Raw genomic sequence first — 26,222 nt, forward strand, 5'->3', positions numbered from 1 at the left:
TCTAAACAGCAGTGCCCGGTCTGTCCTTCAACACCAGACAATAGGCACCGCACGGCAAAAGCACATGCATCGACACTGAGTTTAGTTTACAGTTGTGCGCTGAAGAGAAAGCTACGTTCATACCTCATACAACGTCTTTGTTGAAAACTTTGGTCTGGTCCTGTTCTAGTCCTGGTTTAGTCCTGCTCCAGTCTAGTTTTACTTCCAGGATTAGCCTCGGTTTAGTCCCAATTTTGATGCAGCATCTGCGATTTGTGAATGCAACCTCAACTTTGTTTTGAGTAGTTTTGACTAGTTCCTATTTTCTTGTACATACATAACTGCGTGTGTTACCCTGCACTATTAATCATAATCTCGGTGTCACTTCTAAGCAACTCTGCAATCTCCGGAGGAAGTGCTGATTTTTCTTCAGCATCGCTTGTCATGTGAAATGCCAGTGTGAATATAACGAAAAATATCAGAAATAAGTCTCTCCAGAGTATAAATAGCAAGAACTAAGTAAAAAAGTGTGATTTATAATCTGGAAAATACGATAATTTTCGGTTTGTCGGCTCCATGATAGCATGGTCTTAGCACTAATATCACATTTTAATCAAGATCGAGTATCGCTTTTATAAATTACAGACAAAACTGTGCTTGTTTTGCCCTGCAAAACTCTGAGTCACTAAACATTGCTAATATTATATTAAATCTATTATTCTTTAGCTACTTGCCTTTTCATTTCAATGGGCTGTATTCAGATTGTTTTTTCATGTAATTATAATTCAAATCAAAGTTTTTCCCCATTCCAGATTGTATTGTGCTCCTCGGGTCAAAATCAGACCCTGGTGCGCTGTCTGCTTCTAATTATAAATAGATTATCTGCAAAGCGGGAGGTGCGCAGTTCACATGCTAATGTTTTTTTAGCTTTACCATGATGGCAAAACAACGCTTTCCTCTGAGGGTTATGAAAAAACTTGTTTAGAATGCATTTGGTAAATTAGCAATTAATGTGGACCTCTACAAATTGTTTAAAAGGAATTAGACAGTAAAAGTCATCTACAGCACATTTCACTTTTGACAATACATAAATAATCGGTTCAAATGATCATGCTCACCTACTGTTTGAAATGTAGAAATGTGTCTTTAACCAGCGTTTTCTCATCCTGACGTTGCCTGCCGTTTGGCCCAGACTTTTCCCTTCTCTATTCCTCAAAGACCTCCTCCCTCTGGGTCAGAAAATGATTACTCACCCTGAGCGCTGCACTAAAATGCCTTTATTGTCTTTTTTTACAATTTTCTCTTCAGTGTAAATAATTCCCTTTTAGTTACCACAAAACGTTCTCTTCTTTTTCACACAATTGCATCACTTTTTACCTTTTGAATGCACCTTCACGACACGCGGCCAAACCCCATAATCATTGGTTCTCACTAGTCGAGGTTGTGAGTCGCTGCTTGAGGACTGACTCACTGTGAGAACCAAAAGCCAATCTGGGATGAAAGAGTCTCCTTCATTGGTATTCCTCCTCTGTTTTAGGCCAGCCTCACGTTCACCTGACAGATCTGTGTTTGATTTCTGAGCTCTTTTGAGGCCATCTACAATTCGATGGACCTTCGAAGGGGCTTTTTTTTCCTTTCAAATATGACTGAATAAACAAAATCCTAGATGGGAAGAAGAAGGCAATTTATAAATAATTAAAATGCAGTTTTTTCTTGTTGTAGGCGGAGGTGCTTTCTGGATTCAGCTACTTGCATAATGTTCCATAACTAATATATTTTGATGCAGCTTGAAAAGAGGCCAGAGCTGATATGACGTAAAAGGAACCAAAAATAGGCCACAAACATAAACAACTCCAACGCTTCTCCATGAATTTACAGTGCAAGAAAATATAGTTTTAGCAATGATTCATGCATGCATTTCAAATTAACATGTGTATCCTATATATATACAATAATATGATTTTGTATCATTCTTCTGTTATTTAAAACAGTTTTTTGTATAGGCTTCCACCAGATTTTCTCCATGAAATTATGCTTCTTAGCTCTAGAATGTTCCACAGTATGGCATTAAACTTATCAGCTAATACTGACAGATAAACATATCACAATAATGTGTTTTCTTTTCTTTCGATTTATTTTTTCCTTCTTTTTTCCTTCTTTCTTCAGCTATAAAAGAAAAGGTTCTGTCATTGAATAAACCCAAGAAGTTTAATGCCATATTGTGGATCTGACAGATAACGTGACGACATCTCCATGGAGACACCTCACCAGAAAAGTTATATGTTGCACCTTTAAGTCATGTTACTTTGTTCCATTTGCCCATGTTTGAGTGTTCTTCCTGCAACAACTTAATTGATTAATCGCAACTAATCGATAAATGAAATAATTTTCAACTAATTTATTAATTACATAATCAAATGAGTTTTATGACTCAAATTTGCATGACAATAATGCGGAAAATATGTACATTTCGTTATGAAAAAAGAGCTTCACTTCAGCTCCACAGGAGAAAAATTTTAAAAAGCTAAAAAGCTTTCATGACCTGAATTACTAACTAGATAATTAGTTGCAGCCCTATCCTGCATATTTATTTATTATTTAGTCTTTCTTTTGAGAGCTGAGAACGCTAACCCTGTCTCGTGACATCTCCTCTATGTTTTTATAGTCAGTTTTCCTTTAGGTTCTGAGTGTGGAGCGGAATTTCCCGCACTCCTTGTGTATTATCCTGGGCAATTTTAACAAGGGGAATCTCAGGCACAAACTAACAAAGTACAGACAGTTTATTAAAGTCCCGAACCAGCAGAACACGCTGGATCACTGTTACACAACAGTCAGCAGCGCCTTCCGCACCGTGGCCCAAGCCACGCTGTGCTCGTCAGACCATGTGGTTCACCTGACCCCCACGTACAGACAGAGGCTGAAGCTCTCCAAACCTGTAGTGAGGACTTCTAAGAAGTGGACCAATGAGGCAGTGGAGGAGCTACGTACGTGTTTGGACATCACAGACTGGAAGGTTTTCATAGCTGCCACAGATAGTTTGGATGAGTACACGGACACTGTGACGTCATACATTCGATTCTGTGAGGACAGCATTATACCATCACACACCAAAGTCACCATCAATAATGACAAACCCTGGTTCACACCCAAACTGAGGCAGTTGAGGCGGCAGAAGGAGGCAGCGCACAAGGCCGGCGATAGAGAGCGCTAAGATGATAAGTATGGATTTAGCCAGGAGGTGTAGAGAGCTAGATCTCATACAATACGCGTCTGAAGCAGCAGCAGCAACAACCCCGCCTCTGTGTGGAGTGGGCTCCGGCTTCTCACCAACTACAAGCCCAGAACCCCCCTTTCGCAGACGACAGAAAACTGGCACAGCAACTCAACTCTTTCTACTGCAGATTTGACACCCTCTCCCCCACTGTGGCCACCTCTGCCAACCCAAACCCGCTCCCCCCCACCTCCCCCACCACTCTCACAGTTCAGGAGCAGATGTGTGCAGACTATTTTGGAAATCCCACCCTCAAAAAGCTGCTGGACCAGACGGTGTCACTCCGGCCACCTTAAGACACTGCGCAGGTGAGCTGGGCCCTGTCTTCACTGGCATTTTTAACACCTCCCTGGTGTCATGCCACGTCCCAGCCTGCTTCAAGTCGTCCATCATTGTCCCAGTCCCCAAGAACCCCCGGATCACTGGACTTAATGACTACAGACCTGTGGCGCTGACCTCTGAAGTCATGAAGTCATTTGAGCGCCTGGTCCTCCCCCACCTCAAGTCCTTCACCTCCTCCCTGCTGGACCCCCTGCAGTTCACCTACAGAGCCAACAGGTCTGCATTCAACACCATCCACCCTGCTCGGCTCCAGGACAAGCTCTCCCAGCTCAACGCAGTGTGTGCGGCTGGGGAAGAATGTCTCAGACACTCGGACTATCAGCACAGGCATCCCACAGGGCTGTGTACTTTCTCCCCTGCTTTTCTCCCTGTACACAAACTGCTGCACCTCCAGCCACGACTCCGTAAAGCTAATTAAGTTTGCGGACAACACCACCCTCATCAAGCTCATCTCGGACGGGGATGAGTCTGTCTACAGGAGTGAGGTGGACCGGCTGGTGTCCTGGTGCAGCGGGAACAACCTGAAGCTCAACACCCAGAAGACAGTGGAGATGATCGTGGACTTCAGGAAAGTCACAGCCCCCCCAGCCCCCCCTCACTATCACAGACTCTCCCCATCTCCACTGTGGACTCCCTCCGCTTTCTTGACACCACCACCATCTGTACAACTGTACAACTGTAAATTTGTGTACATATTAACCCTATTTTTAATTTTTATTATATTATTTTTTTTGGCCTGATAGCTTGTTGTTATGACTTGTTCATTGTTCGTTGTTTTATTGTTTTGTGTTCCATTGAACCACCAAGACAAGTTGCTACGTTTTTGAATTTTGTTTGACCTATTCTGATTCTTAACCAGAGCCATAATTTCCCTTTACTTACAGCTTACCAATTAAAACAGCCTAAAACACTGCTTTAAGCTATGCATAAAGCCAAGAATATGCTGCAATGACCCACACAAAGCACATTTGATAATTTGTGCTTATTGTAATATGTTGTGAACAAAAGACTTTGAACGAGAGATGGAAAGATATTGACCCATATTCAATGCGGAAAGTAAACATTTGAACACCCTGCGATTTTGCAAGGTCTCCCACTGAAAAATTAAGAAATTAATTTATAAAAATCCAGGAATCATCTGATGTTTAAATAATTTATTTGTATGTTATTGCTGCAAATAAGTATTTGAACACCTTTCAATATACCTTTCTTTACAATTAGAGGGGTCAAAATTTCCGTGTAGTTCTTGACCAGGTTTGCACACACTGCAGCAGGGACTTTGGCCCACTCCTCCACACAGATCTTCTCTAGATTTGGGGCTGTTGCTGAGCAACACGGAGTTTCAGTTCCATCTAAAACATTTCTATTGGATTTAGGTCTGGAGTCTGGCTAGTCACTCCAGAACATTGATCTGCTTCTCACTCCTTGGTTCTCCTGGCTTTGTGCTTCGAGTCGTTGCCATGTTGGAAGACCCAGCCACAACACGTCTTCAATGCTCTCACTGAGGGAAGGAGGTTGTTGCCCAAATAGCCTCTTCCATTTCCATTTTCCATTTTAGCCTCTTCCATTTTCAAACAATTGCTCCCACTGTTGTCGCCTCTCAAGAAATAAAGCTGATTTTGGGCGTTGAATATTGCATATTGCCCGTAGTCCTTTCCAGCCTTGTGGAGATCTTTGGCCTTGCCCATGGTAGTAGTTGGAGTCTGACTGATTGTGGGGTGGACAGATGTCTTTATGCAGCTAATGAGCTCAAACTGATTCTACTAATTTAGGTTAATAAGTAGAGTGGAGGTGGACTTTTCAAAGGTAGACTAATAGGTCTTTGAGAGCCAGAATTATTGCTGATTGTAGAAAACAGTTAATCCAGGCGACATTTCTCTCAGTTCTAGATTATGGTGATATTATATATATGCAATCTACAACAGTGTTAAAACCTCTGAACTCAGTTTATCATTCAGCTCTAAGGTTCAGCTCTAAGGTTCAGCTCTATGGTGCAGCTCTAAGGTGCAGCTCTAAGGTGCAGCTCTAAGGTTCAGCTCTAAGGTGCAGCTCTAAGGTTCAGCTCTATGGTGCAGCTCTAAGGTGCAGCTCTAAGGTGCAGCTCTAAGGTTCAGCTCTAAGGTGCAGCTCTAAGGTGCAGCTCTAAGGTGCAGCTCTAAGGTTCAGCTCTAAGGTTCAGCTCTATGGTGCAGCTCTAAGGTGCAGCTCTAAGGTTCAGCTCTAAGGTGCAGCTCTATGGTGCAGCTCTAAGGTGCAGCTCTAAGGTGCAGCTCTAAGGTTCAGCCCTAAGGTGCAGCTCTAAGGTGCAGCTCTAAGGTGCAGCTCTAAGGTGCAGCTCTAAGGTTCAGCTCTAAGGTTCAGCCCTAAGGTTCAGCCCTAAGGTTCAGCTCTAAGGTGCAGCTCTAAGGTGCAGCTCTAAGGTTCAGCTCTAAGGTTCAGCTCTAAGGTTCAGCTCTAAGGTTCAGCTCTAAGGCTCAGCCCTAAGGTTCAGCCCTAAGGTTCAGCTCTAAGGTTCAGCTCTAAGGTTCAGCTTTAAGGTGCAGCTCTAAGGTGCAGCTCTAAGGTACAGCCCTAAGGTTCAGCCCTAAGGTTCAGCCCTAAGGTTCAGCCCTAAGGTGCATCTCTAAGGTTCAGCCCTAAGGTTCAGCTCTAAGGTGCAGCTCTAAGGTTCAGCTCTATGGTTCAGCTCTATGGTTCAGCCCTAAGGTTCAGCTCTAAGGTTCAGCTCTAAGGTTCAGCTTTAAGGTGCAGCCCTAAGGTGCAGCTCTAAGGTTCAGCCCTAAGGTTCAGCCCTAAGGTTCAGCCCTAAGGTTCAGCTCTAAGGTGCAGCTCTAAGGTTCAGCTCTAAGGTGCAGCTCTAAGGTGCAGCTCTAAGGTGCAGCTCTAAGGTGCAGCTCTAAGGTTCAGCCCTAAGGTTCAGCCCTAAGGTTCAGCTCTATGGTGCAGCTCTAAGGTGCAGCTCTAAGGTTCAGCTCTAAGGTGCAGCTCTAAGGTGCAGCTCTAAGGTTCAGCCCTAAGGTTCAGCTCTATTGTTCAGCTCTATGGTTCAGCTCTAAGGTTCAGCTCTAAGGTGCAGCTCTAAGGTTCAGCCCTAAGGTCCAGCTCTAAGGTTCAGCCCTAAGGTTCAGCTCTAAGGTTCAGCTCTAAGGTTCAGCTCTAAGGTGCAGCTCTAAGGTGCAGCTCTAAGGTGCAGCTCTAAGGTTCAGCTCTATGGTTTAGCTCTATGGTTCAGCTCTAAGGTTCAGCTCTAAGGTGCAGCTCTAAGGTTCAGCCCTAAGGTTCAGCTCTAAGGTTCAGCCCTAAGGTTCAGCTCTAAGGTTCAGCTCTAAGGTTCAGCTCTAAGGTTCAGCTCTAAGGTTCAGCTTTAAGGTGCAGCTCTAAGGTGCAGCTCGAGGGTTCAGCCCTAAGGTTCAGCCCTAAGGTTCAGCCCTAAGGTTCAGCTCTAAGGTGCATCTCTAAGGTTCAGCCCTAAGGTTCAGCTCTAAGGTTCAGCCCTAAGGTTCAGCTCTATGGTGCAGCTCTAAGGTGCAGCTCTAAGGTGCAGCTCTAAGGTTCAGTCCTAAGGTTCAGTCCTAAGGTTCAGCCCTAAGTTCAGCTCTAAGGTTCAGCTCTAAGGTTCAGCTCTATGGTGCAGCTCTAAGGTGCAGCTCTAAGGTTCAGCTCTAAGGTTCAGCCCTAAGGTGCAGCTCTATGGTGCAGCTCTAAGGTGCAGCTCTAAGGTTCAGCTCTAAGGTTCAGCTCTGAGGTGCAGCTCTAAGGTTCAGCTCTAAGGTTCAGCTCTAAGGTTCAGCTATATGGTGCAGCTCTATGGTGCAGCTCTAAGGTGCAGCTCTAAGGTTCAGCCCTAAGGTTCAGCTCTAAGGCTCAGCCCTAAGGTTCAGCCCTAAGGTTCAGCTCTAAGGTTCAGCTCTAAGGTTCAGCTTTAAGGTGCAGCTCTAAGGTGCAGCTCTAATGTGCAGCTCTAAGGTTCAGTTCTAAGGTTCAGCCCTAAGGTTCAGCTCTAAGGTTCAGCCCTAAGGTTCAGCTCTAAGCTTCAGCTCTAAGGTTCAGCTCTAAGGTGCAGCTCTAAGGTGCAGCTCTAAGGTTCAGCTCTAAGGTTCAGCTCTAAGGTTCAGCTCTAAGGTTCAGCCCTAAGGTTCAGCTCTAAGGTTCAGCTCTAAGGTTCAGCTCTAAGGTGCATCTTTAAGGTTCAGCCCTAAGGTTCAGCTCTAAGGTTCAGCCCTAAGGTGCAGCTCTAAGGTTCAGCCCTAAGGTTCAGCGCTAAGGTTCAGCTCTAAGGTTCAGCTCTAAGGTTCAGCTCTAAGGTGCAGCTCTAAGGTGCAGCTCTAAGGTGCAGCTCTAAGGTACAGCTCTAAGGTTCATTACAGGAGAAGGATACAGAACTCACCACTGTAAATGATGTTCTAAAGTGGAATGGCAACATTGGATGCAAAAAGAACAGCACTGCCTTTTGTTTGTGTCTAAGGCTCTAGTTTGCATTTTCCTTGATTATTTATCAAATTGATTGCACATCAGTTCAAGTATTCACTGTTTGAGGTCTTAGGACATTTTTACAACAACTTTTCTCCTGTGGAACAAAACACAGAGACTTTTAAAATTGAATCATCATTCCTTTTAACGATTTTAAAGCATTGGTCAAGGACCCTTAGTGCACTTGTTTTATATGATTTTATCTCCTATTGAATGTTTAAATGTGTTTTTATGTATTGGTTAATTTTATTGAATGTTTATTTGTGATATGCTGTGTTTGTTTGTTTGTTTGTTTGTTTGTTTGTTGTTTATTTTGTGTGTGAGAACTTTTCTCATTGGGTTTTACCTTTATATAAAATTGATAAAATTAAATGGCTGGAATTCAAATACTTTTACATACAAATCAACAATTCAAAAATCATACAATGTGATTTCAGACCCCTCCATAATTTATAAGTAGGAGAACTCACAGCATATTCAAATACTTTCCTCACGGTATGTGTTGCTGTTTTAGAAATTATTGTAAACCAAATTAGTTTCAAGGATCTGGACTATGTTCAATTCAATTGAATGTATTATTGTAAAGCCCAAAATCAACCAACAGCAGTTGCCTCGAGGGGCTGCAGTGAAAACAGACAAACAATGTTCAAAGGGATTTGATAATGTCCCAGGGTCCCCTGTCCTTAGACCCTCCTTTTCGGCCAGGAAAAACTATCAAACCTCTTTGGAAAAAGGCGGACGCGAGATAGACAGTGGAGCTGTGCCCACTCAGGAGGAGAACCAGTTCTTCCAGGCAGATGAAGAACCTTTCATATGGAGAAAAGACCGTTTCTCCAGGGAGTCGAGGAGCATCTGGGTCCACAGGTCATCAATGTGCTTGTTCCGCCCCCCGCGGGAAGTGGGAGAAGTAAAGCAATGAACAGGATTGCAAGTGAAATTAAATATAAAATATTGTTTGATAGAATAAGTAGTCAGAAGCAGAGGATAGTGCTCAAGCTGTATACTTCCCCCAGCATAGTTGCTCCTAGGGCAGCGTAGCTGAAACTGTAGGTTTACATTTCTGTTCCTAACTGGCCTGACCATAAGCAATTTCAAAGAGGAACATTTTAAGTCTGGTCTTAAATGAAGAGACTGTGTCGGCCTCTTTAACATGGACAGGAGCTGATTCCATGACACAGGAGCTTGGTAAACGCTCTACCTCCTACTGTGCTTTTAGAGACTCTTGGGACCACCAGAAGTCCACCATATTGAGAGCGAAGAGCTCTGTTTGGATGATATGGTTCTATAGTATATTTGAGGTAGAATGGGACCATGTCATTTATGGCTTTGTAAGTCAGGAGGAGGATTTTAAATTTGATTCTAAACTCGACAGGAGCCAGTGAAGAGACTCGAGCACCGGCGTAGTGTGCTCTCTTCTTTTAGTTCCTGTTAGTAATCTTTCTGCTGCATTTTGTGTCCCGTTCAGGGGGAGAGAGGTCCCATAGGTCCTGCCATGGTCGGACCACGAGGAATCCCAGGAATCCCAGGGGAACGTGGCGAGACAGTTAGTATGACTTTACTAATATGTATTTTGTTCTATTTTAATCCGACAATAATTTTCTTTCTTCCTTTTTGTTTAATCTTCCTCAATATTAATGACTTAAGTAACCAAAACTATAGACTCTTCACTTTTATATCTGTGCATTTAAGCAAGGTTCAAATCAGCCACTCTTTGGTTGATGGGTGAAGGCTCAACCCACTGCACCACTACTGCAAAAGATAATAGAGATAAGAGATAATATTGAAACTGTTGTTTTAGACTTAGACTTAAAATAGAATGTTGATTGTATCGTCTATAATAATATAATAAATCTTAACACGTTGATGGACTGAGAATAAATATAAAACAAATACAGGAATAATTAGATATTTCTTCACTCCTGTGGTTAATTGTTGATTTCTTTCACTCTCTCACAGTCTTGTATGACTATCATTATGGACACACATTTTTGTCAATGTTGGCCCCTCCATTGACGGTCTATTGACCGTGAAGCAGCATGCATCAACCCCATGTTCTTATTTGACATCCTTTTTATCTTTTGGAGGTCAAACGCTGCTTTGCCCTGGGTTTAATAAATTAGTCCACAGTGGGGGCCTCTCAGTGGGTTCTGTGTAAACTCAAACCTGTCCGTGTTTTTTCAGGGGGAGCTGGGGCCAGATGGAGCGAAGGGAGACAGAGGAGAGCCAGGCATGACGGTCAGTACCGCCTCCTCACCTGCGGGCGCACTGTGGACAATCTGAGCACACTTTACTCACGTTTATAATGCGCTTCTATTATCTACTAATCAATACTCAAACTCAAACATTCAAACAAGTATTGATACAAAAGAAAATTTGACCTTTGCTGAATAGTTTGAGAATGATCTGGAGCTTCATCAGAACTAGAATAAGACCATATGGAAAAATAAAGAAATGTGTAGAGAGAATCAAGCCAATTCCTAATGTTTGTGGTGAGACAGCACTCATTTCTATACACTGTCTTTCATTACTGTTTGCACAGCTAAAATCCAGATAAATTTAAGATTCTCTAATTTAAAAATACATATATTTTCTTATTCAGAATTAACTTTATTTGCGATGTTATTCTATTGTAGCACTCAACTTTTGTTCCAATGATCATTATGGAGGACACTGAGATAAAGCTTTTATTAAAAGACTCTTTAAAACAATATGTATGAAATAAAATAACAAATGCTTTATAAGAAAATATTATTTAATACATTTATTTGCAAATACTCTTTGAAAAACAAAGAAACAAACAAAACTTTTATGAAAGCAGCTTTAACAATACAATTTAATGAATTGACAAAACCTTTATTAAAACAAAATTTATTAAATGGATTTGTAAAAACTTCATAGGAGGAAATCATAAAATGGAATTAGAAAGGCGTTTTCAAGTTTCCAAGTTGGTTTCCAAGTTGCTCTAACCAATCTTTACATTAGCAGGAGGACCCGGAGCGCCACAGTAAAGCTAATCGGAGAAGCTAATGCTAACTGTAAATGCATTAAATCATACTTTTTCTAAATCTACTTTTAAAAGCTCTTTTACTAAAAACATTTGTTCAATTATTTTACAAATGTTGTTATAAAACCTTTTATGAAAATATTTACCAAATTATGTTTTAAAAGTTGCTTTAATAAAAGCATTTACCAATTAATGTTGTAAATCATCTTTTAATAAAAAGCATTTGTTAATTTATGTATAACATATTTTTTTATGACTCTTGATTAAAGCTTTACTCCGTTTAACGTGGCCTTCAGGGTCCTCCGTTGATAATACCTCTATAATACATAATGAAAAAACAACTACACTTCAACCCTCACATCCACTTTTCTTACAATTTGTAATTATTTTCTTGCTAACAGCAAGTGCTAGTTGGATATTACCCATCACCCTTTTTAATTGAAGACAAATGTTAGTTGATGTGAGTGGAAAAGAGTGATGTTTACTTGTATTTGATGAAATGTAGTCTTTGGCCTGCCTGTGCCTCCGTGAGGACAGTCTGTATAAGAATGTGTGACATTGTGTGTCCAGGAGGATGAGATCCTAGAGTACGTCCGCACTGAGATGAACCAGCACTGTGGTGAGCCGGAGTTCGTGTTTACCATCTTTGACTGAAATATCCCAGAAATGAACTCCAGATAGAATGACAACGTATTAAAGTGAAGCAGCCATCACTAACATCAGCACAGATAACCTTTCAGTCAGTCTCAATGCTGCTGCAGACACAGTCAGCACATCATCCTTTAAAACCACTTAGACTTTTTGTCTCAGTTCTGAGCTTTGCCTAACTCTCCGAGTACCTCATAACTCGGGGGTCAGCACCGAATTCATCACTTCCGTGAGTTATGAGTGTATGATCTAGTGCTGACCATAACTTGGGTACTAGGCAAATAAATCTGTCTATTGTCAATTATTGCAATTATGTTTTCTTGTTTTAAGGAGTCAAAAAACAACATTCTAAAGTATGTGAAATGAATCCTTAAGAACATTTATATTCAAATACCACTGCATTTTCCTTCCAGAAAACATTTGTTGTTCTATTTTCAATGTGATCTTGACCTTGTCTCACCGAAAGAGGGTAGAAGACAGAAGGCTTTGCTTTGACTTTGTGAACATACTTACATAAATACTACTGCAGTTTTTCTTTTCTCTGAATTGCTGGGCATATTCACATTTTAGTAATTAGATCAGTATTGTCGAGGTTTCCCCCAGACCCCATATCTATGCTCATGTTCATTGAGTTGATGAAATTTCAGATTAAAGTGCCGTCATCCTGGCAGCGTGGACTGTTTCTTGAACACTGAAACGCACCAACAACAAAACGCTGGCCAAGAAGTAGACTTATTATCGTCTGTGTGTCTTTCTGGCCTCCGTGTGTGTTGTGGAGCTGTAGTTGATTAAAGATATTCTTGGCTGACTAAAGACATGCTCTGTTTATCGATTAGTGAAGCTCTCAAACCTATTAAGTAGCTCTATCATTTGACCATGTATCTGTATTCAAGTGGAAGAATCTCTGCTCTACAAGGTATTATCCACACATTTCTTTCACTGACTGACGTTGTCCCCTTTGTGTCTCCTTCCGGTCCATCTGGCCCCTCTCAGCGTGTGGAGGTGAGTTTGTCTCCGGCACATTTCACTGGGACAGACGTTGCATGACTCACACTACTCCACATATGCTTCTTATGCGAACGAGCCAGAGGAGCAATCAGGCTAATAGTCAGAACATTTGAAAACGCGAGCGTGATTGCCTCCCAAGTGACATTATCTGAATGCATGGCTGAACGTACGGAGCGCAATCCTCACTCCAGACGTCAAATAAGGCTCATTACAAGGAATTCACCGTTCGTGATATTTTTGCACAATTCAAGTAGACAATACAATAAAGTTAAAGCACAGTATATCATTTAGAAGTTTAAGCCCCAAGATTACACAATTGACCTCTCAATAAGTAAGCCATGTTGCAAGTATCATGTAATAACTGGCTTCCAAACACACAACTTTCACTTTCAGAACAAAGTGAATAGAATAATGAGCATTTTAAACTATTAAATCATTTGTTGTAACTGCATTGTAAATATTAAATTGATTTGGTGCAGTTTTAATGATTATAATGATACCTTGGGCCATTATTCATTCACTTCCTACATTCAGTAATGGCAAGTTTATCTTGCAGCCCTGGGGCTGACTGACAAAAACCTGCCAGATAACCTGCATTCGCAACACTTTTTAAAATAAGAAGCAGCTCGGTTTGTGTATGTTGATATTGAATTTATTTAAACGAAAATACGTAACTTCAACCAAGACATTCAGAGGCACATTTTAGCACATTCTGTATGCATTGTGAAAATGAGTATCATCAAGATAATGCAAAATATAATCATTTTTGTAAGTCTCAATCCCACTTCTTCTTGCCGCAATTTGCAATCCAGTTAACTGTCTTTGCCGGTCCCAAGCCTGGATAATAATGGAGGACTAGGTAATGCAGGATAGTTGGAAGGTTAGTTTGAAATTCACTGTGTTGAGTTTCTGGAAATGTTTTTGCTAAATTAAACGGCTTGTATTTTATAATAATCAAATCATCTGCAATTTGTACTGTGTCATTACACTGTCAGAATCCTAACGCGCGTGATGAAGCAGCGTGGAGATAAATATCCAGCGACACTGACAGGAGAAGCCTCATGTTTAATGAATGCATTACATCTCAAAGGTTAATGAAGGCTGAGTCTGTCTCTGCCTCTGACTGGTCAAAACTACGGCTCTCTGGCAAGTGGGCGGGACTTGTTATTGAAAAGATGATTATTGACAGAAACTTATGCATAATTTAAAACCTTCCAATCTTTGCATTATGACTAGTATTGGTATTGGTCATGTTGGGTTGGAGCAGATTTATCAAACTGATGAACAACTGAAGCTCAAAGGACTGAAGAAGGTAGTGATGCATTATAATGAATGAAGTATGTGGAGTACACAGACTCTAAAACGCTTATTAATACTATTATCAATCGCCAAGTGGTAAATGCTTGTAAAAGCCTCATAAGTGCTTCTAAACAAATAACTTAGCTTATTAATACTGCATAAATAATCAGGAACCTCATCTTAAAGCTTTAACAAAATAAATGTGTACAAAGACAATGGCACTATTAAATCAAAATGTCAAAAACAATTGATGCACAGCTAGAATCCTTTAGTCACCATATTTCAACTTTATGTATTTAAAAAGTCTCATTGTGCAATAGAAATTGTACTTTGACTTGTCGACTAATCAAAAAACCAATCACTGACTAGACTCCTGAGTCAGTCTACCCCGGGGCAGCTGTGACTACGTGAAAAGCTTAGTATCACCAGGTGTGGACTGGATGAATAATGCAATGTAAAGTGTCTTTGAGTTTCCAAAAACGTGCTATTAATCCATTTGTATAGATGCAAACACATGCGTTACTTTAAGATAAATGCCTATATTAAGGTCTCGTAATGATTAATAAAGCTTGACTGTTGCTTAATATCGGGTCACATGTTATGCAGGTGCTCATAATAACCAATAACATTATGAGTTTCCCAGCGCTCATAATGCTTTGCCTGGTCAGTGTATATTGCATCTGGGGATCTTCTGTGACACTTTGGGAACCACGTTACTAACTGGACTGATTTGTCGACAGTATGTTCCTCTCTCTCCTCTCATTTTCTGCTCTTTCTCTCGTCTCGCCTCTCGTCTTGTTCAAACCGGTTGTTCCAGGTTCCGGCCCGGTCCGATCTCGGCCTGTCCCAGAGCAGCAGGCGGCCCATCGGGGGGAGGAGGGTGAGTGGTTCGAAGGCTCCAGGGCTCGGTTTGGTTTGTTTGGCTGCTTGTCTCAAACACGGGAGGTAATTCACTTGGAGTCTTTTTTGATTTGGTGGTTTTCCAATGAGGAAAACAAAGGGCTCCAGTTTTGGTTTGGTTTGGTACAGATTGAGAATGACTCTTGGATGAGGGTCGAAACGGCAATTACAGTGTGAAGAGTGACCAAAACATTACGAGTACATTACGCTCTCAAATAATCAAAATAATCACACAAGTAGGAGTAAATGTACAGCGTTTCAAAGTACAAGTACAAGTGCAACTGAAAGATCGATTTCAGTTTGCATCAATAATGTCATATCTGATGCTGTTTGGTAGTACCCCGGGGCAAACTGATTTTACAGGGTTGATTTACAGATTTACTTTACACTTGTCCAAGCAAAAAAGATTGTGACATTTAAGTTGTTTAAAGTTGCCGTAAAATTGATCTTTGCATCTAATTATAGCGATAGTTGTGAAAAGCGCTACGAATAATTGGGAATGCATTAAGAGAATACATGTGCTAAGAGACAGGTACAATCAGGTACAGCAGTAAATGTAATAATATATTTGGTAGTTCTAAATAAATTGGTCACTTGCATACAGAGACAAAAAATACTGTTCCACTCAATGGTGAACTTATTTAATGTAGTTAGGCTTTTGTTAAAGCAGGTTATTAATTATCAATCAATAAATTCCTGCGATTTTGTCATGTGTCTAGTGAGATCGAGCAGGTGAGGCACACACTGGCCGACAAAAGGGCAAAATGTGAATTAGTGTTTTATTCATTTGTCCCGAAAGGCCGTGAGCTGCGAGTGGTGATGAACACAAACGATCCGGACTACGAGCACATTTACTCCATCGAGGCGTACGACGACCCCATGGACGAGATGCTCTACTTCAGCCCATCTGCCAACGGGACGGAGGGTACGGGTCCCGCTGAGGCAATGCACTTTTAAACAGTCAGGGCTCTGTACAGAAAGTGCCACCTTCCCACACATGCACCCACCCACCAGCCGCCTACTGCCAGGGTCTTTAAAGACTTTTAGAGTCTTTCACTCTAAAAGTCTTCCTCAAAGTTAAAGGGTCTATTTCCTTTGACACATAACAGTCCTCTGGAGCTCCCTGTTTTATTTTCAATAATGACACCACATGGGACGTTTTGGGTCGGAGCCCCTCTTCAGTTGCCCAAAGAAGGGCTAATTATTACAAATCAGAATTATGATCAGTGGCTCAGTGGCAGAGTATATTCCTAACTCCTAACCCAGTGTGAAGATTGTAAATCTTTAAATTGTTGGTATTTCCTTAAAAATAATCTTAAAATAGTTATACCTTGCTATCACCATCCTATTTTCATGCTGTTTATTTGTACTTCAGTAAATTATAAGCCTTTTTTTCCTGTTACTATTCTTTTTTATTACTTCATTGGGGAAAAAAATCTATAATAATAATTTAATTTAATCAAGGTTATTACATATTAATATAATTATTGAAAATTCAGTTTTTATTACATATTGAAGTGACAATTGTATCACATTTTGAATTTGTATTCTTATTTTACTAATGTGACATTATTACATGAAATGGTTCCAATGCTTGTGTGATTGGCAGATGCTGCTGTCAAAGAGGTGTCAGATAAAAAGATGGACAAATCGCCTGAGCTGAGCCTGGCTGTTGCTCAGAAGGAGGTGAAGACTGAGAGGTCGGACGCTCCGGTGAAAAGAAACAAGCCCAAACCTGTCAGGGGCAAGCGCATGGCCAAAGGGAAAGGTAAAAGATTGTTCTAATAAAGAAGCTGTCCATCTCACCCGTCTCTGCCATGTCAGTGCCTCGGCTTTGATTTGACCCACTTCTGGGAGGGTTAGACTTGGGTTCACGTGATTACATTTCAACAAGTTTAATTTGGTGGTGGTAAGCAGCTAATTCTACTGCAAAATGTTCCTTTAAATACAAAATGCAAAGGTGTTGACCACGGAATTTAGAGTTTGATTGAATATTGATCAATTACACACAATTTTATATATATTTATTCTAATTATAAACACATAAATTTACTTATTTTAGTTTAATATTTTAGCTTTTTTCAGTGGATCCCTCAAAAACAAATGATTTGTTAATGTAATTGCTGACTCCATAACATGCCTTGTTTCCTTTTGTTCTGCTAAATGAGGGAGCACATCGCCCCAAAAGCCCATTTCTGTCAGGTTAAAACTTTTGAATTTTGCTAAGTTGAAATGAGCCGAAACAAAAACAGGTATAAGGTTTGTTTTATCACATTACTCAAACACAAAAGCACAGTAGTTGTCAGTTTAAAGGACTTTATGGACTGTATCCACAACAAGCTGTAACGCTACAAAAAATAGTGAACTGAATTCTATTCTATTCAAAAACTTTGATTTAATAATAATAATAATAATAATAATAACTTTTATTTATATAGCGCTTTTCAGTGACCCAAAGACGCTGAACATAATAAAAAAGGGGGGGGGTATTTACAGACAGGGGGGACAACACGTACAGAACACATTAATATACAGATAAAATGAACAAGACAGAAGAAGTAGAGAGAAAAAGATGGGGATGTAACAGGGGGTAGAAGAGTAGGCAATGGGGTAGAGGAGGCTAGGGGTAGGGGAGGTCATAGGCTTGGGTGAAGAGGTATGTTTTTAGGCGGGATTTGAATGTTGTGAGTGAGGGAGAGTGGCGGACAGGTTGGGGGAGGGAGTTCCAGAGTCGGGGTGCTGTTCGGGAGAATGCTCTGTCGCCAAAAGTTTTGAGTCGGGATGTTGGTGCAGTCAGGGTGAGAGAGGAGGAGGATCGGAGAGCTCGGGAGGGGCGGTGGGGGATGAGGAGGTCAGACAGGTAGGGGGGGGCAAGGTGGTGAAGAGCTTTGAAGGTGAGGAGGAGTATTTTAAAGTTGATGCGCTGCTTGATGGGGAGCCAATGGAGAGAGCGGAGAACGGGAGTGATGTGATCACGGGACCGGGTGTGGGTGAGGAGGCGGGCAGCGGAGTTTTGGACCATTTGGAGTCTATGGAGGGAATGGGAGGAGATGCCAGTGAGGAGGGAGTTGCAGTAGTCAAGGCGGGAGGAGATGAAGGCATGGATGAGGGATTCAGCAGCGGGGAGGGTGAGGCAGTGTCGGATTTTGGCGATGCGGCGGAGGTGGAAGTATGAGGTCTTGACAATGTGGCTGACATGGGGAGTGAAGGAGAGGGTGGGGTCCATGATGACACCGAGATTGTTTACCAGGGTAGAAGGGGTGATGGTCGAGGTGTCGATGCTGAGTGAAAAGGGACCAGTTTTATTGAGAGTGGATTTGGTGCCAATGAGGAGGAGCTCTGTTTTGTCACTGTTCAGTTTGAGGAAGTTGAGAGTGAGCCATGATTTTATTGTAGAGATGCAGGTTTCGATGTGGCTGAGGGGAGGGTTTTGGGTGGATTTGGTGGTGAGGTATATCTGGGTGTCGTCAGCGTAGCAGTGAAAGTCCAGGTTGAGTTGGCGGAGGATGTGACCAAGGGGGAAGATGTAGCAGATGAAGAGGAGGGGGCCGAGGACTGAGCCCTGGGGGACCCCTGCGTTACTGGGGAGAGGGTGGATGAGTGACCGGAGAGGGAAATGAACTCTTGCCTGTTGGTGAGGTAGGATGTGAGCCAGTCAAGTGCAGAGCCCTCAACACCCAGTTGGCGCAGCCTTTGTAGGAGGATGGAATGGTTTATAGTATCAAAGGCTGCGCTGAGGTCTAGTAGTAACAGGATGTTGAGGGCCCCGGAGTCTGCAGAGGTGAGGAGATCGTTGAGTACTTTGACCAGGGCTGTTTCAGTGCTGTGAAGTGGGCGGAAGCCAGATTGGAGGGGTTCATAGAGGTTGTTTGACTGGAGGTGGGTGTGAAGTTGGGCGGCGACGATGCGTTCCAGCGTTTTTGAGAGGAACGGCAGGTTGGAGATGGGGCGGTAGTTGGAGAGGTTGGCGGAGTCTAGGGTGGGTTTTTTGAGGATGAGGGTGATGGAGGCCAGTTTGTAGATGGAAGGAACATGGCCGAGGGATAAAGACTGGTTGAAGAGGGTGGTGAGATGGGGGATGAGAGCAGGGAGGCAAGCCTTGGTTAGAGTCGTTGGGAGGGGGTCGAGAGAGCAGGTGGTGGTTTTGGAAGCGGTGATGAGGTCTATGATATGAGAGGAGTTAACAGAGGAGAAGGTGGTGAGGGGAGGGAAGGGTGGGTGGTCAGGGAGAGGGGGGGGGCAGGGGTGGGGGTGGTGATGGAGTTAATGGAGACGGCAGTCATGGAGCTGTTGATTTTGGAAATTTTGTCATTGAAGGCAAGGAGGAAAGAGTTGCAGAGGTCAGGGGAGGAGGGTGGAGTGATGTCCGGTGGCTGGAGCAGCTTGTTGACGGTGGAGAACAGGGTGCGAGGGCTACGGTGGGAGCTGTTGATGAGGGTGGAGAGGTGGGCAGATTTGGCGGCTTGGAGAGCGTCACGGTAGGAGGAGATGTGTAATTTGAAAGCTTCGGCGTGGACGGTGAGGCGGGTTCTTTTGAGGAGTCGTTCGAGTTGGCGGCCAGTCTGCTTCATGGTGCGGAGTTCAGGGGTGTACCAGGGGGCGGGGTTGATGTATGAGACGGAGGAGGTTTTCCAGGGGGCTAGGGAGTCAAGGGAGTCGGAGAGGGTGGTGTTGAGCATGACAGCATAGTCGTCGGGGGAAGAGGGGGGGGGGGAGTCAGGGGGGAAAGCAGAGGATATGAGCTGGGAGAGCGTGAGGGGGTTGACTGACTTGATATTGCGGTAGGTGATGGTGCGTTTTTTGGGGTTGTGGGGCGAGGGTAGGGGGGCGGAGAAAAGGATGCAGAGATGATCAGAGAGTGGGAAGGGGAGGGGGTGGGGCTTAGATATGGGTAGGAGAGAGGAACAGACTAAGTCCAGAGTGTGGCCTTTGGTATGGGTGGGGAAGTCAATGTGTTGGGTGAGATGGAAGCAGTCCAGGAGAGAGAGGAAGTCAGATGTCAGTGGGGCGTTGGGGCAGTCAATGTGGATGTTGAAGTCACCAGTGAGTAGGAGGCGGGCAGAGAGAGAGGATGCGATGGTGAGGAGTTCGGACAATTCAGTGAGGAAAGAGGGGTGGGGCTTTGGGGGACGATAGATCAGGATAGCGGTGATAGAGTTGGGGAGGGAGAAGGCGAGGTATTCAAATGATGAGATGGATGGAAGGTTGAGGTTCAGTTCAGTGATGGATGTAGATTTTTTATGAATAACAGCAAGACCTCCCCCACGCCCGGAGAGGCGGGGTTTGGCAGTGTAAGTGTAGTTGGAGGGAGTGGCTTGGTTGAGAGCATAGAAGTCCAGGGGCTGTTGCCATGTTTCACAGAGGAGAAGCAGATCAATGTTATTGTCCAGTAGCAGTTCAGATATAACAGGTGATTTGTTGGCGAGGGAGCGGCAGTTCAGCAGTGCAAGGGAGATGGATGGGGGCGCGGAGATGGATGGGGGCGCAGGGGTGGGGGGGCGGAGGTTGCTGAGGTTGGCAGTGCGGCAGGTGGGGGTGACGGGGGGGCGAAAACTAGTCCAGAGTGAGGGGATAGGTGAACCGTCGTTGGAGTGTTGGTTATGGGAGAGACCAGAGCCCCGGTGGATGTAGCGAGGCCGGCGAAGGATCCCAGCTGAGCTAGCTGCAGAGGCAGCAGCAGCTGGGAGACGATGGTTATGGTTGAGGAGGTGAAGGTCAGCAGCGGTGTAGGTGAGTAGGCGAGAAGTTGGTGGAGCGGTGGCCTGGAGGCGCGGGAGTGATAGTCCGAGGAGGAGATGGAACGTAGCAGCAGATGAGAGTAATCCAGTTAGTATGTTGGCGGTGGCTAGAGGCTGGTTAACTAGAAGCTGGTGGGCAGAGAGTTGTGAAAAAGCAGCAGTGGACCGGGTGTTGAAGCTGGTGGAGTGAGTGGCGTTGGTTGCCCCAGACCTTGTCTGCACGGCAGGGAGGCCCCGCGATACCATGACGGACCTCCGCAGGTGTTAAGCCAGCTGTTAGCTGGCGGCTAGGGCAGTAGATAGTCCAGGAGTGAGGGAGGAGATGAGCGATGGACGGTGCAGTAATGTCCGATGAAGTGAAGGAACAGGGATGTAGACAGAAGACAACACAGAGACGCGGGAACAAAACAAAACAATGGAAACGACTAACAAAACAAAGACGTTGGGACAGAAGCGGCAGTCCACATACCAGGCGCCGGCCTCCCTCTGAAATGATCACATCAAATTAAAAAACATTATGAACGTAACATCTTGCACACAGCGCTTGTGTCCTTGAGCAAGACACTTTTTTTAACCTTGGCTTTTTCAATGCATTAGTTGTGATGAATGTCCACTCCTTCCAAGTTTGACTGAGGATTGACTGAATAATGAACAACTATTTAATACTCAAAAGTCGTCAAATTACTCTGGGTACACAATATATTGCAAACATTTAATTATAGCAACAACAAAATTCCACATTGTAATAAATGTCATTTCAAAAGGCCAGGTTTTAGCCATAATTCTCAAGTCGTTTTGGATCGTCTGTTATTCTTTGATTTTAATAGATTTTTAGCTTGTCAACATTTTTTGCTAAAGTGCTCTGTGTATTGTTTCTTTTAGGATTTTTCGACTGCTCAAAAAAACAACTTAAAAACATGAATTCTTACTGTGAGTGTGGCCCACAGATCTGACCTGTAACGTGGCCTGGTGTCTTCACGGAGACAGATATGTTTAATGCCCTGCTGTGGAATATTCAAGGCAGATGTTTTTGTCATGTTGTGTCGTCCTACGCATTACTTACCCCGAAGAGAGCATTTCAGATGTTCTGGGCTAAGGGAAGGCTACTAAACACTGTTGAGTTGTGCTTCTTTGGCGTTTGTTCCCAGACCCAGAGGAGCGCTGCCTTCTGCCCATGGAGGAGGGCAACTGCGTCCGCTACACTCTGCGCTGGTACTTCAACAGCGGGGTCCAGGCCTGCAGACCCTTCATCTACAGCGGCTGTGAGGGAAACGACAACCGCTTCCTGCACCCGGAGGACTGCGAGGAGGCGTGTCTGGGGAAAGGTACATTTAAAACACAAACTTAATAAAACGTACCCCGGTTTCGTCCCCATTTCACACTGCCCCGTCCTGCCTAATAAAGCCTGGGGCCATTTTCATTGCATTGACAGGTTTTATATTGTAACTATTTCTTCCTATCGGGACATAAAGATCACCTACAAATGTTAATGGAAGGATTTCTTGAGAACTGATTCTAAGTTTGGTTTGTTCAAGTTTGAACTCAAAATTTTGAATTTTGACACCAAGTTTCAGAAACATTTAGTGTAATAAACACTAAATAAGATATCTTCTCTGTAATTATGTTCGTATCTAATATGTCAACAAAATAGAGACATTTAAACCTGGCGCTTTCAATTTTTCATATTTTTGTGTCTAAAATATGTAACTTATATACTATTTTGTCACACAGGTGTAAATCCTGTTAGAAGAACAAGATGATCCAGAACAACTTCTCCAACTCATGAATGTTGAATATAGAATATGACAAAAATCAATGGTGTTATTTATTGTTACTTTAAAGAAACTAAAGAGTGTTTTTGCTTTTATAAAATGGCACATGTGGATTTTTGATACTTGCATTGCTACAGTTCTCACTCTGCTGGTGACACTGGCTCATGCGTAACATAAACTTATGTATGAGCCAGTGCTGCGTCCTGTATTCAAAGCTTCAGCGCTTCCCCTTGAATTTACTTGCGATTATTCAAAAAGGTCCATCCATCCCTGAACAGAACTGGGGGACTAAGGTACAATTTGTCACCCATTTACAGCTCCATTCTCAGGCGAAACAAAACAAGAAAACAAAGGAAACAATAGTATGCTAATAGGAGGCGTTTGACCCATTAGAGGCTTGAACGTTTCTGCAAACGGTGATTCTGGTGACACTTTTAGAGTACTTCCATAGGCATAATAAGCAACAGATAATACTGACTGTAAATAACTGGGAGTGTTTCAGTTAAAAATCCCATCCTTGTGACAATATTATGCTCTTTTTATGATATTGTTTAATCGTAGTTCACCATTTCTATGTTTAATGCTGTTTTGTTTGCTCAAACACACTCTTCTCCTGTTAGTTAGACTCTGAGTGAGTGACACGCATTTACTGCTTAAAGGCAATAGAAAAATGCATGAATCGTGATCAAATTGACCCTGGTTTAAGTTTAGTGACAAACATAAAGCAGTGACTCACCAAAACCTTAAACCTCATCAATCAATCAATCAATTTATAATTATCTGCAAAGATTTAATACACAGTGCTTTACCGATACATTAAAACAATCCACAGGCACATTCAAATAATATATAAGATAAGATAGCCTTTATTGTCCACACATGGGGAAATTTTGGGCGGAGTACAGATGAACCAGCTGGGAAAGTACCATCAGAGGAAACACTGGAGCTCCTAAAAGTGAGAAAGGAAGAAAATAAGTGAAAGTTAAAAATATGTGAAAAAGCTAAGACGCTAAACACCAGAGCTGAAATAATATAAAATAGTAAGCATAAAATGAATGTATACATAATTTATAATAAATACAAAATATGATCTAAAACCAAGCTAAAAAAATGGTGCATGTTAAGAAAAAGAGAAAGTGAAGCAGCTTTGGATGAAACTTGGATGAAACACATTCACTTTTAAACATCTTTTGTCCAGTTTGTCTCGTCCAATAGAATCAGTATCAAACAGGAAGTCAATGAACCTGTTACTATTATCAAGTTGTTTTTTTTAATGTAAAGTGATAATCAATTGTGATACAGTTTATTAATTAATACCAGAAATGAAGCAGCTTGAACAGGCAAACCTCAAAAGCAAATGCAGTAAGCTGACTCGCCGCTGCTCGGTAATTGCCTTGTGTCTTTCAGCAAATCAACATTTCATTGGTTTTTATCATGAAGTCTCCACTTGGTGCTAAACAATGAGTCCCATTCGTTCTATTCCTGGCTTGTCTCTGTCACTGCTCCGGGACACGTTCTAATTACAAACACCCCATTATCATGATGGATACAGCACTATCGTTTCTGTTGTATATGAAGAATCCACACTGATATTTCTGAATATTTTGTACATATCGTTTTATTTTTAAGGGACTTTTGTGTCTAACCACTGCTGCATGTTTACCTGCAAGACAATGGTGCTAATTTTATACTGTCAATAGAAAATGGAAACCTCAAAATTGTGGTTGAATGCATTGTATTTGTCTAATTTGTTGCAATTAAAAGCATTTTTAATAAATGAAATGTTTGAATACAGAGACTTGGTATGTTTTTTTTTATTTTATTTATAGAAGGAAACAGTTTAGTATTTTCATATTGCTTTCATAGCTTTTGACTGATGAATAGTGTGTGACCTCTGACACATGAACCTTGCTGAGACAGAAGAATATGTCTAAAGGAGCATGGTCACTTTTTCAGTGGAAGCATTAACATTAACAAGTAATCATCTAATTGTGACAAGTCGACTGTAAAAAATAATCATAGTCATAATGATCATCGTTATCTGGACAATAAAGACTCACATATCAGTACATAAAGACGTTTTAGATCAGACAGTAGCTTTATTACATCAAAATGTCATAAAAGAATAAATATTTCAGATTCTGACGTATATTGCACTTTATCGCTAAATATTCTCTCTAAAAGGCTTCTTTCACCATATTTAATTTTCGGTTTGATTCAAAAAATGTGTTCAAAAATCATATAGCGCAATAAAAATGATCTTTTAACTCCAAAAATAATCGCTGACTAGTCGATTTTCGCCCAGTTGTGCTCTCAAGCGTTTCAAAATGAATTGAATCGACTGAGGCATTAAACTGATCTTTTATTCCTCCAGGACAGTTTTGAAAATCAGACCCGTAACTTGACCTGGAGACTAACTAATGCCATAGTGTGGAACATTCCAGGAGAAGGCAGTGACCTCTCATGAACCCTGAGATGTTCCCTAGTGTGTATTGAGCCTGTCTGTAATCTGAACGGGGGATGATTTGTGTGAGGTTGAGACTGTGACCCAGTAAAAATCTATTTCAAGGCCATGACAAAGTGTCTGTGTTTAGGATTTGGCCGGTGCTCATCAGTTTTGGCCCCGTCATGTTTTCCTTTTCCATCACAGAGAAATATTAATTTTTCATATCAGGATCAAACGCTCCAATGGGCCTACACCTGGTAAAATAATATGAATTGTCCGCTAACTCAAATACAATACATTTATAAGTATTAACAGTGTGTAATAGGGCTGCCACTAATGATTATTTTGTGATTTTTTTTTTGTCAATTTATTATGGATTAGTTGTGTGAAAGGTCTGTGAATATGAGATCTGTGAATACTACAGGTTTCTGGTGTCATTTTTATGTACCAGTAATTATTGCCTGAGTCTCGAAATCTTTAGCATGTGACATGGTTTGGAGTTTGTACATAGTTCATAAAGATTATTTAAATGTTTAGTTGGCAATTCATTTTAATATTGCAATCATCCATTAACGTGTTTCTACCGAAGTGTGTTTTTTGTTGTAAATTTTTTTTATTTTTATATGGCCAAACAAACAACAGTATGCACGAGGCCAAGACACATGACGCCGTTACGATTAGAAAAACAGCATTTAAACTGGTCACTTTAATCATGTCAAAAATGCACAGTATGTTAGTCAATGAGACACATTGAGGACACTTCCAGATCCAGAATGGAACTTAGACTTAGAGATGGGCAATATATAGACATTTAGATAATATCATGAAAAACAGCAGATTAAAAATAAAAATGAAAAAAGTGATGATGTCCATCCATCCATCCATCCATTTTCTTCCGCTTTATCTGGGGCCGGGTCGCGGGGGCAGCAGTCTAACCAGGGACTCCCAGACTCCCTCTCCCCAAACACTTCCTCTAACTCCTCCGGGGGGATCCCGAGGTGTTCCCAGACCAGCCGAGAGACATAGTCCCTCCAGCGTGTCCTGGGTCTTCCTCGGGGCCTCTTCCCGGTGGGACATGCCCGGAACACCTCCCCAGGGAGGCGCCCAGGAGGCATCCGGAACAGATGCCCGAGCAGCCTCAGCTGGCTCCTCTCAACGTGCAGCAGCTCTACTCCGAGCTCCCCCGTGTAGCCGATCTCCTCACCTTATCTCTAAGGGAGCGCCCAGCCACACGGCGGAGGAAACTCATTTCGACCGCTTGTATCCGCGATCTTGTCCTTTCGGTCACTACCCAAAGCTCATGACCATAGGTGAAGGGTAGAACGTAGACCGAGCGGTAAATAGA

At 42.4% G+C, this 26,222-nt stretch overlaps 2 protein-coding genes across 2 annotated transcripts in view; both read left to right on the top strand.

The window, feature by feature from the left end:
• Positions 1-13,076, top strand: part of col7a1 (collagen, type VII, alpha 1) — a 122,422-nt gene extending 109,346 nt beyond the window's left edge. The window contains exons 110-113 of the mRNA XM_072452705.1: positions 9,528-9,605; positions 10,244-10,297; positions 11,637-11,685; positions 12,708-13,076. Of these exons, the coding sequence (XP_072308806.1) occupies positions 9,528-9,605; positions 10,244-10,297; positions 11,637-11,685; positions 12,708-12,835 (309 nt within the window). The 3' untranslated portion in view covers positions 12,836-13,076. The remainder of the gene's footprint in view (positions 1-9,527; positions 9,606-10,243; positions 10,298-11,636; positions 11,686-12,707) is intronic.
• Positions 13,077-14,798: 1,722 nt separating this feature from the next.
• On the top strand, positions 14,799-24,225 carry LOC140366050 (uncharacterized). The gene is made up of 5 exons (XM_072452707.1): positions 14,799-14,901; positions 15,721-15,846; positions 16,531-16,689; positions 21,808-21,984; positions 22,391-24,225. The coding sequence occupies exons 2-5, from the start codon at positions 15,741-15,743 to the stop codon at positions 22,417-22,419; spliced, it is 471 nt and encodes a 156-aa protein (XP_072308808.1). The 5' UTR covers positions 14,799-14,901; positions 15,721-15,740; the 3' UTR covers positions 22,420-24,225.
• Positions 24,226-26,222: the final 1,997 nt, after the last annotated feature.

The sequence above is a fragment of the Eucyclogobius newberryi genome, unplaced genomic scaffold, assembly GCF_026437365.1.
Source record: "Eucyclogobius newberryi isolate DKJ021-1_F unplaced genomic scaffold, fEucNew1.0.hap1 SCAF_19, whole genome shotgun sequence".
Taxonomy (NCBI): Eukaryota; Metazoa; Chordata; class Actinopteri; order Gobiiformes; family Gobiidae; genus Eucyclogobius; species Eucyclogobius newberryi.

What these genes read in the sequence shown, in the direction of transcription:
- LOC140366050 (XM_072452707.1), top strand. Translation starts at nt 15,741, where the DNA reads ATGAACACAAACGATCCGGACTACGAGCACATTTACTCCATCGAGGCG. An exon ending in ATCTGCCAACGGGACGGAGG is followed by an intron (nt 15,847 to 16,530) that starts GTACGGGTCCCG and finishes TGTGATTGGCAG; the next exon opens with ATGCTGCTGTCAAAGAGGTG. An exon ending in GGAGGCGTGTCTGGGGAAAG is followed by an intron (nt 21,985 to 22,390) that starts GTACATTTAAAA and finishes TTTGTCACACAG; the next exon opens with GTGTAAATCCTGTTAGAAGA.